The 11,877-nt window shown below is 37.2% G+C and overlaps 1 protein-coding gene across 1 annotated transcript; it reads left to right on the forward strand.

Moving 5' to 3' along the window:
- The first annotated feature begins 891 nt into the window (after positions 1-891).
- On the forward strand, positions 892-2,235 carry LOC121869249 (SCAN domain-containing protein 3-like). Its single transcript, XM_042370490.1, has one exon. It carries the CDS (start codon positions 892-894, stop codon positions 2,233-2,235), a length of 1,344 nt encoding a protein of 447 aa, XP_042226424.1.
- Positions 2,236-11,877: the final 9,642 nt, after the last annotated feature.

The raw sequence follows: 11,877 nt of genomic DNA on the forward strand, positions 1-11,877 counted from the left end.
AACTTTGCAGTTCTTCATCTGCTGTCAAGGAAGAAGGTGAGTTTTAGTCAGCTGCTCAACGCTCCCACTGAAGCTAAAAAAACAGAGGAACTAACTACAACCAAATTAAATGTGCACAATAAAGCATGGAAGCAGTATTGAATTAAACACAAATGCAAGTTTCATGTTGATATAGTTATCTGTCTGTTTTTTAGCTTCACTGAGAGGGTTGGTTAAAGTGCTTTTCATTTTGATTATTGATCTTGTTATTCTCTGAAAATAATGTATAAAAATAATCATTCATTGATCTTGTCACAGTAACATTAATTTAAAACTGTGAATATAAAGCTCAATATTTACTTGAAATGGCAACTGCATATTGACATTGTGCCTTGTATGTTACAGAAGTTAGATATTAAATTTATTTTCCTAAGTATATAAATATTTTATTTTCACTTTTCAGTTACCCCCATGATGCATAAAACAAACAGTGTGCACGCCAAAAAAAAAGTTCGCCAGTATTCAGATGAGTACTTGCTGTTTGGGTTCATACCAGCGACTCATGATGAAAGGTTGCCTTTTTGTCTGTTGTGCCACCAATGTTTGACTAATGAATCCATGAAGAGAGGTCGTCTCGAAAATCATTTGAAGGCAAAACACAGTATTCATGTTAATTCAAAACTGGAGTATTTTAAATCCCTAAAGGAGAAGTTTTAAAAAAGATCAACAATAAATTCATTGTTCTCTGCAAGAAGTGCAAGCAAGGATCGTGGTCTTGAGGCTAGTTATGAAATTTCTCTTCTCATAGCAAAATGTGGCAAAAATCATCCAATAGGGGAGAATTTAATTAAGCCCGCAATATCAACTTTTCTGAAAGTAGTTCTTGAAAAAGATGACCAAGATCTCAAAAGCATGCCGCTCAGTAATAATACTGTTAGTAGCAGGATTGATGAAATGAGTTGTGATGTAGAAGTACAACTTGTTGAAAAATTAAAATATACACATTTTTCAATACAGTTGGACGAATCAACTGTAAGAGATAGTGAAGCTCTGTTAATGGCCTATGTAAGATATGTTGATAATGGAGAATTTATTGAGGATATGCTATTTTGCGAAGCATTAGAAACCACCACTATTGCAATTGATATATATAAGAAATTAAAAACATATTTAGATGATAAGCAGATACCAATGGAGAACATTATATCTTGTGCTGCAGACGGTGCTCCAGTGATGATGGGCAAGAAAAATGGAGTTTTAAAATTATTGAAAGACGACAATCCCCAAATGTTGTTAGTGCATTGTGTTATTCATAGACAGAATTTAGTTTCCAAAAAAGTTTCCCCTGTTCTAAACGAGACATTGAATGCAGTTATAAAATGCATCAACACTATAAAAGCTAATGCCAAAAGTGAGCGTCTTTTCAAACAATTTTGCAAGGATCAAAATGCAGACTATGTAAGATTATTACTTCATACTGATGTAAGGTGGTTATCAAATGGGAATTGCCTGAAAAGATTCATGGAATTATTTGATATTCTTAGTGAGTTCTTGGATGACAAACCTTATAGGACTCTGTTACTGACAGTTGATGGTAAAGCACTTGTCAGTTATTTAGCAGATATATTTGAAAAACTCAATGTCTTAAATAAGGAGCTCCAAGGAACAAATATGACTCTTGTTAATTCAAAGGCCAAGATATTTGGCTTTATATCATTTCTGGAATTATCCCAAGAAAATATTTCTGTCAAAAAATTTGAACAATTTTATTGGCTGAATAAATGTGAGGTAACAGATGCTACTTGTCTTGTTATTGTGGAGCACTTAAAAATAATGGTAAGCGATTTCAACTTCAGATTTTCTGATTTGAAAGAAATTAATTATCCATCTTGGATGACTCAGCCATTGCTAGTGGATCTGTCAGATGTAACCATGGAGTATCAAGGAGAACTTTCAGAATTACAAAATGATGACTCGATTAAAGCCCTGTTCAAAATAAAAGGAACAATGATGTGGCTCTGTGAAGAAACACAAGCTAAATATCCAAATACAAGTAGTTTGGCAAGAAAACTACTGTTACCATTCCCATCGTCATACTTAGTGGAATGTGGATTTAGTGCTGTGAATGACTTATTACTGAAGAAAAGAAACCGACTGGATATCACTAAACGAGGCGACTTGAGATTGAAATTAACAAAATTTCTGCCTCGGATAAAATCTCTTTGCAGTAGACATCAGGCTCAAGGGTCTCATTAATTGATTATAATTGAATTTATTTAATCTGATGGTAGATATGTTATACACATTATAAAATGGATTTTATTTTATTAAATTTGAAGTTAAACCCTTTAGTTTTATTTGAAAGATACAATTTTTTATGTTATACTTCTTCAAAACTGATATTGTTATATCATACTAAACAATTAACGGGTGGGGGACATGAAGAAATTTGTGATAAAAAAGTGGGGCATGGTACTAAAATGGTTGGGAACCACTGCTCTAGCCCCTTTATCACTATTCAAATTAATCGGTACATTTACTTCGTCCTTCTAATTTAACTTTACGGTCGCGTCCCACCAACGCGTTTTACTTCCGCGCCAAAATAGGATTTTGTAACGATACTGAAAATTAAAGCCTCGAATTACAAATTGCAAATCTTTGCCATTAAAAATATACCAATAATAAAGAGTTGCATTCCGTGGTGTGACTTTTCACAGCTCGTTTCAACCCAAAACTCAATTTTTCTTAAACAAAAACGAATTTAATGTTAATTAAACTTTTACAATACAATTCACTAGTGAAAAAACAGACTGGAGGCCCACAGTATGAATGATTGCTAAAACCTACTCAATTCTCTTGACAACTATTACCATATACAGTATCAATATACGATTCCATTAATGTTTGTATGCAAAATAATACAATTCACTAATAATTCTTAGCAAGTTTGAACAAACATGGACAAAACTAATTTTGGGGGATCACTTTACACAAATTCTGTAACTTAACATAACACCCTGGCTGTACCACTAACATAACACCCTGGCTGTACCACTAACATAACACCCTGGCTGTACCACTAACATAACACCCTGGCTGTACCACTAACACCCTGGCTGTACCACTAACCCTGGCTGTACCACTAACATAACACCCTGGCTGTACCACTAACATAACACCCTGGCTGTACCACTAACATAACACCCTGGCTGTACCACTAACATAACACCCTGGCTGTACCACTAACATAACACCCTGGCTGTACCACTAACATAACACCCTGGCTGTACCACTAACATAACACCCTGTGCCACTAACATAACACCCTGTTGTTTGGGGTTATTTTACACCACATTTGCCCTCAAAGCCCAGCCCACTTAAAATAACCAACAATATTACTAGTTTAATGATAAAATACTCCTAAAACTATACATTTACAATAAAGTAAATTTACCTAAGCCAGTTGCATATTTTTTTAGTATACAGCCGAGGCAGACGACTTTTGCGCGCAATTTATCTCACTATATTTTAAAGTTAACATTACCAAAAGTTCTTTATTATACCTCATATCTTCAGTCTCCACCTACACCCCAAACTGAAGCCAGAAACCAAGTTACAGACAACTTCCATAACTCACAATGATTAATTTTATTGTGAAGTTTTAATGTTTGAATTACTGTACTACAAGAGAGGGAGGGCCACAGCCCCCCAGTACTGTATTTAAAATGTCCTATAAACTATTGTAAACTTTAAAATAGGAAGTCACTTAGCCATCTGTAGTCCTCTCCTCAAAAATAAACAAAATATTACCATCAAACATTTACAAGTCTCACTCACTTACTAAACATAAAAGTACATTCTTATCCAAGAACCGGTTATCTACTTTTGTATACCGGGTACAACTATGAACTACGACTTTCAAGTTTAGTAAAAACTAACTATTGACAACACCTTCCATTTTAAATACTGTATTGCAAAATTTAACATCGCCATGAGAAGTGTGCACACACTCGGCTCTAGCTCAAAAATTCTGCCACATACTCTTCTTTATTCCACAGTACAAGCCATTACTGTTCCATACATCTACCACCTGCAAGTGAAAGTCATTAAGGTTCATCTTTGAAAAAATCCAACTTGCAGTAACCAAATTTAACCACTATAAGAATGACAATGATCCACTTCACATTTGGTAATTCTTTTTAGCTTAATCATAATACAACTTACAATTATGAAGCCCACATAACTTGGGGGGCAAGTTGTACTTATTGCCAAATGAATTTATGCCAATTTATGGTATGAATTTATGGGGGTATTGAAATGAAGCCAGATTCAACTCTGGCTTATCCTTGCGTATTTAAGTATCGCACTGACACCATTAGACTAGTTTTAACGTCCACAAATTTGTATAAACGAGTTATAATTTTGCTATATGAACTTTATATGTAGGTTATGTTACCTTTCTTTGATAGTCAGTTTTTGGAGGTAATGTCAAAACTTATTATTTACCGTAAACACACTTACAAAAATCTGACGAGCTGCCTGCACGTCGTCCGCTTACAACCGACCTGCTCTGTCTGAGCGTACTCTTACATCCACTAAACAAAAGGACAGTGACATTTAATATTTTTTTTCATTGGTACCAGGTAAGGAAAGTATACTGTACTGTATAGTCCTTTCCGTTTAATATGGCAGGGGGTCCGAGGAGCACAGCCCTACAGCTAGGAAGTTAGGTAGGTTTTATTGGTTTGTTACTTCTACTGTACATGCAAGACTCCCAAATGGGACGTTAAAGAAATTTAAGTTCCGATATAAACGACACACACCAAAATAAAAATAAATATACAATTCCCCGTAAAAAAACCAGGAAACGTTAAAACTAATCTTTACCAACACGTGTACATAATTCAACTTGTGGTAATTCGGCTCTACGGTCCACAGTTTTACGTTATAAAATGGGTTTAAAAATTAAACCATTTTTACCGATATAGTTGGAGGATACTGTATTGTTGGGGAAAACATAAAAATGGCTCAAATCGTGTTAACCTAAACTATATCTTAACTCCCCTATATCTACAGTACACTTGTTGCCACTAGACTACTCTCGGGAAATTTACAATTTAAAGACTTCACAGGCATTAACCTGAGTTAATCGATCGAGTGCATGTACCTAACCTAACCTAACCTTGACTAGTATTTGGTGTCACGAAGTCACAAAAAACTGGTAAACTTAATGTAATCTGAGTTAATAGATCGAGTGCATGTACCTAACCTAACCTAACCTAACAACTCAGATTAAATTAAGTTTACCAATTTTTTGTGACTTTATGACACCAAACAATAATCGAGAAGTGATTCACAACCCGATGTACACTTGTATGACCATCATTTGACTTCATTGTGGCTACATTTGGGTAATTACTCACTCCCTCGGTACACACACGCGATCTATTAACTCAGATTAAAGTAAGTTTTCCAATTTTTTGTGACTTTGTGACACCAAATACTAGTCGAGAAGTGATTAGCAGTCCGATTTATTCATGTAGGACCATTATTTGACTTCATTCCGGCTATATTTGGCTACATTTAGGTAATTAGTCGGACCGCCATTATTTGACTTCATTGCGACTACATTTGGGTACATTTGGGAAATTAGTCGGACCGGGGAATAAGCTCTCTAGCAGGTCTTCACTTAGGCTAATGGCCAAATTATTTTCAGCTAAAAATGTACAATGTACACTCATACAGTTCCCTACATTCAAAATATAACAATTAGTTCCTTATTTCTCATCATAAACCACCAACATCTAATCATTATTCGACCTACATAATGCACAGATACATCACTGATCAACCATGTCAATACCAAAAATATTGTCAAAACATAATTAAGATAAAATATCAAACTTACATTTTCTCCACCACATTCAAAACAAATTATGAAGCTCCCTCAGCTGATGAGTGGTCCCTTAAACACCGTTGATCGCACCCATTTTCTTTCATTTCAGTGTGGGAGACTTAACTAGTACTGTTATCATAGACACTTCACAAGACAAAGTCATCTTCATCACATACAAACATATTAGATATCACAAAGCCGATTTTCCTTAAAATTCATTAGATTTTACAAATTCCTGAGAACATTCCTTATCATGCTTTACACGACTGCCGGAAGTAAGCTTTACATGCGAGGGCTTGTCACTTTGTAAGAAAGAAAAACAAATTAATAGAAAACCAGAAGAAGGAAGAGACTTAACGTTAGAGAAAGAGGAATTAGAATTAGAATTAGAGAAAGACAGAAGGAAACAACAACTCTCTTGAATATCACAACAGTGTATTATTGCTCACAACCATGTACCTTACAACCTGTGTCTCGCTACCACCACATCAACCTATATCCTTCCAAAGTCTGTCTAGTATGTATGGTAGATGTGGTTAGCACGGTTTATATGGTGGTATTTGAAATATTTATAATGGTAGTTTGTTACGGCTCTGTGGTAGCAGATATTTCGTATTCAAATGGTTAAAGTATGGTTGTGTGGTGGCAACTGTTTTGTAATGAGCAATCTTGTAGTCCTTGGGTGGTAAATTGTTACATAATGATTTGGTGGTGGGTGGTGGTGGGTGGTGGTGGTGGTGGGGGTTAGGTGTCAGTGTTTGGTAGTAGTTTTCTGAGTGTTTCATTGTCGTGTTTTGGTTGTTTATGTCACGTGATGGTTCCTGTAGCGAGTATTTGTGTGATACATGTACCTGGTTACCTAATTTGCATACATGTATTATGATTTACAACCACAAAGTACACAAATTAAATAGCATTCCAATATTGCTCAGTTAGTTAAAAAATAAATAAAATTTAAAGCACAAGTCATATACCTTGCCTTACTCTTACCTGCCCAGCCACCTGTTATAAAATTAATAACTAGTTTACTTAGTTTATTACGTGTTTAAGGGTATTCGCGCATCAATGATTCGGAAACTTTATCAATATCTAACTCCATGGCCAAGGAGGGTTCTTTGTGGTGTGGGAGACAAAGTTCAGTGTCAGTTTTCTTTGTACCTTTTAACCTAAAGTCAATGGCGAGTTTCCTCTCCTTTAAAATAATAAAAGATTAACATTTCGTGATGATCGGTAGAGAAAAATGACGTTAACAAGTGGTAATTGATCGACGGTTTTAGCACTATTGACTTTTATTAGAATTTTTTTTTTTTTTACTTTAGGTAGAGGGAAATGAAGTTATCGCACAGTGCAGACATTTCTCAGAGGCATAGAGACGGACGAAGTACAGGGGAGCTACCTAAGAGTATACAAGTAACATAGACAATTCCTGGGTCATACATCAATACACCTTCTAGTAATACTGTAGCGTACTGTCGTGGCAGGTTGTCAGGGTCTCTTATTTGGCCTCACAACGTACGTACATGAAATATATCCAACACTCAGGATTGATGTAGAAATAGAAAATCACAGTGTGTTTCTCGTATATATATTGTTGCACAGCACAGTGTTAAAGAGATACTAAGTCGGGCGAAGCTTGCTCAGGGTTCCTGTAGGGCGAGGAGCTTTCTGAGGGAGCGTGTGTATGGAGCTGTTGAGAGATGTTGCTTGCTGGTGGCGGTAAGTAGAAAGAGGTCAATGAAGGCCAGGTGAGGTCTTATATAACCACGGTAGGCGTGGCTTGATGGTAGGCCCCCGCTTTGTTTGGCGTCGCTGGTTACCTGACCTTGACCACGAGGGATACGCCGGTAGATTCGCGGGGGGTCGGCCAGTCAGCGACACACGGCATTTGGAGGGAGGGCTCCACTACAATACTGTACCTCATGTTTAGGTTTCCTTAAAGGTGATATTAATTTATTTTTCCATGACCTTCCTTCATCATAAGGCTTTATCCTAAAATTGTGACAAGATCGAGTACACCTTCATATCCTTCAACCAAACATGGGTCTTGCCTTACAGGTGTTTTAAGTTCTACTCAAGCAATACTTTCCAGAGTCAAGGTTGGGTTTATGCGTCGTTCAGGTTGATATATTGGGAGTAACATGCAAGTTCCTTTGTTTTTTGGTGTGTACGTGGGTGCGTGTTCCCTCCACAGTGTATATAAAGGATTCATGGCAGGAGAGTGAAGCATTAATGTTTGCAGAAAAAATATTTAACTCTTGAAGAAGGAACTCAATCTATGTGGCGCTGCAGGACTGGAAGAGAGGGGTCTGTCTTACCTCGTCCTTGACAGCTAAGGAAACAAAATCTATGATTAGCAACTAAAAATCTCTCAAATAAAGAAGTCATTAGTACACAGTGAACTGGAATGAGCTTAAAATGTATTATTTTTCATGAAAACTTGCAATTTTTTACTATTTTCTCATTAGACCAAAGTGCAATTTTAACAAGAGTCTGATACAAAAATTAAGTACAAGCCATGTACACATGAACAATGCACAAGTTCCATTACACTAAATGGTGCTGGGGGAAGAGTCATCCAATCGACTACCAATTTTTTGTCTTCAATTTTCTAACCATTACTTTCAGGTGGCGGTATTTCAGGATTTTGAACTAGACATCGCTTATATATTGCTGCCTGATAATTGGCCCGCTGTATGTGCTTCAGAAGGGAATCCTTATTCGGGGGTAACCTACATTCTCCATATCTGCCAGACTTAAACATTTTTCACCCGTGATTCATTTACATCACAGCAATCCTTTTGTCCATATAGCTCGTATATATATGCCTCCAGATCATCAGATAGAGTCTGAGAAACCTCAAATACATTTCCAAGTTGTGCTAATGCTGCACAGTGAGCAGGATTTGATATCATGATTTTGGCAGAGTTCTTTTTTCCTATTCCATGCTAACAGAGTCATAACCGGTCACACAATGAAAGAAGGCTTCACACACTTCTCCACCAAAATGGCCCAATATTTGGCAAAGAGCAATTGTGCGCATATTATCTCCTTTACCAGTATGGAAGTACAACTCCGCATCAATGTCCATACAGAATGCTACAGCGACCACAAGTACATCAGTATCTGGGCTGTTTATAACTGTGTCCACTAGTATTGGCAGCATGAACACTGTGTAAGAGCAGCCAGCTTCCTCTTGGGTTGTATACAAAGCTGGAATTGATTTGACTTCAACAGCAGTCTTTATATCATTCACACGAATCAGATCACACTCATCCCTGTGATATCAAGCAGAGACCAGTCAAGTACTCAACATATACAATCCAAGATCTATATCAATATAGCCTGCTCTATGTACCCACCTAATTCAGAGATATGAGCTAGCCTTTCATCATGTTTCTTTCGTGCTCTGTCTTTCTTCGTTTTATCTGTAAACCGCATGTAGAACTTGCGGTGATATCCGACGATTTCTACCTCGGGGATTTTAGCGTGCAACGCTTCAAAGCTCTGTACAAGCTCTAGTTCATAGCGATTTATGGAATCCTTGGCAACTTCGGATTCCCTGGTTATTTCCATAAATGCGCACTTCAGACAAATTTTCGCCAATAAACCTCAGAAAAACTAATAATATTGTCCCGTCTTGTAGAATCAACAACGTGCATTGAGCACGCCACGTTTATAGATATTGGTGAGAGACGGCGATCATGATTGGCCGTGAACCAGCCCTTATGAGACACGCCGTTTCATTGGTGGCCAGTGTTCTGCCGTGACGTCACTATGCACTGCTTTCTATCCACATTTTCTGAGAATTTTCAAAACAAATTATAAACTAACGTGGAACTTTTGAGACTGGGAACATTCATATTCGTGATTAGCAACATCTAATTTACAAGGAAAAATTCATTTGAAGTAGTTCCTTGACGGGTACTACGGAATTGAATGATATCGAGCCTCGGCCCGCGGTCTATTGTGCTTCTTTATAATACTATAAGTAATAAGTTCCATGTTGTAATAATTGGTGCCAGGGAACTGTAAAGGCTTCCCGTGTCTACAGGATAACTAAAAGTTATATTCACCCTTGTCACCAGATGGCTTTATTGTCACAACTGTCAGGTCATTAGTAGAAGCCGACAATTGATACCAACTGCAACTTTCTCTTTCACGAGAATTTCATGAAAATGTGATAAATTTGATAGAGTAAATGTATTGAGGGCCAATAAGCCATTGTTGTGATGACTTAGTGAAGGTCTCCACCGGTGGTCTTATGAGTCTTTTGTTATAAAGTAAATATTGTAACATTTGTTTCAGTACTTTCCTCTGACTACACAAGTTGTTATGTAAACTGATAAAAAACAATGTTCATTCTTCAAACGAGAGTGACAGTGTTGTAACTATTTCAGCCAAACTATTATAATTTATCCTCTTCACCACTCGTTAGCTGCTGGGGCGGTCTGTCACGTCTCTGTTAGTGACCACTGGGCATGTACTGGCTCTCTGTTACACACCTGAGCACAAGAGTCAACACACACCTGAGCACAAGAGTCAACATACAAGAGAGACATAATGAGCTGTTAGAGGGAAGTAGACTGAGTGAGGCGAGGCTGTACGGGGCTGGTCACGTCTCGCTACACAATGTAATATTTACTCCTTTCTTTTTAAACGTGGAGCATGAGAGATATTTTATGTTCGAGTGGAGGAACGTTTATACGCTAATGTTTGGGTTTGGTTTGGTTTACATTATTCAAAAACTAAAGTAGATCTGTTTGGTAATTATTAGGTGCACATCTTGAGAGAAATAAAGACACACATATCCCTCAGTACACCAGGCATTACCTTGTTATTGTGTCTAATAATAACATTATTCTCAACGTCTACACCTGGACGACTCACAGGTAAACCTCCCGGAGGACTAATTAGTCTTGTATGTTTTCATCTGTAAGTCTTCTTTGTTTCACCTTTCATTTATTAAGCTAAAAAACACCCAAAACAATTACTGTGGCACCATCCCGACACTACAACACTGGACACGATCAAACCTTCCAATGATCCCCAAGAGGAAAAAACACCCAACATATTTTAATATAATTGAGACATAATTGTTGTCACGGTGAGGAGAGGAGTGGGAGGGAGAGATGAAACTAAAGTCTTCTTGTCTACCGAGAAAATCCCAATTATTAACATGTGTTTATATACTCACTTGAGAAGTCATAAGAAAACTGTAATAATAAGAAGAGGAAAATGTTGATGATAAATACACACAACAGCCTCTTGTTGTTGTGGGTTATAAATACAACCATCAAACAATCAGTTATAATCACATTCAGGTAATATACGCCTTTAATTGTGATATCGTCGATAGGTTCATTGTAACCGTAAGATACTGATAATGGAGAGTTAGGGGTTAAGGAGGCGTTGTTACAGAGAGTCATGACGCTCTTAGCTGAGATCAAGAAGGAAAAAACGAACAGCAAAAATTACATTGTTGCTAATACACTCTTAGAGGCTGGCCAGGACGGGACAGCTGGAATCTAAGGTAAAGACGAACTACTGTACAGTGTAGATGGGTCCTTGTTGAGCGGATGACTCACAGGTGGATTCATTATTATGTACATAATTCAACTGAAATAATGTAGGACCAGGTACTGTCTCAGTGTGGATTTGTAAGACCAGTTTAGTAAAGACAAGTCAGATGTTATTCCGGTGTATTAATATTGATGTCGTTTAGTGTAAAGTTTAAAGATTATAAATAATTGGAGGTTGAACTAAAAATTTACATATACGGATAAATATGACTTTGTTTATTATCTACAGGAAGGAAGTGATCATCTCTGTATGGTATCAATTAACACGTACTTCTACTCTCCTGCAGCAGTAAGTAAGGTGTTTAAGACATTATCTACTGTACAGGAGGAAAGTGAGGGAGGTGTAGGACCGGGTATTGTACACACCAGGTGGGTGAGGGAGGTGTAGGACCAGGTACTGTACACACCCAGGTGGGGTGAGGG

The sequence above is a fragment of the Homarus americanus genome, unplaced genomic scaffold (assembly GCF_018991925.1).
Source record: "Homarus americanus isolate GMGI-L3 unplaced genomic scaffold, GMGI_Hamer_2.0 scaffold25604, whole genome shotgun sequence".
NCBI classification, from domain to species: Eukaryota; Metazoa; Arthropoda; class Malacostraca; order Decapoda; family Nephropidae; genus Homarus; species Homarus americanus.

Coding starts and splice junctions, on each gene's coding strand:
- LOC121869249 (XM_042370490.1), top strand. CDS start 892: ATGCCGCTCAGTAATAATACTGTTAGTAGCAGGATTGATGAAATGAGT.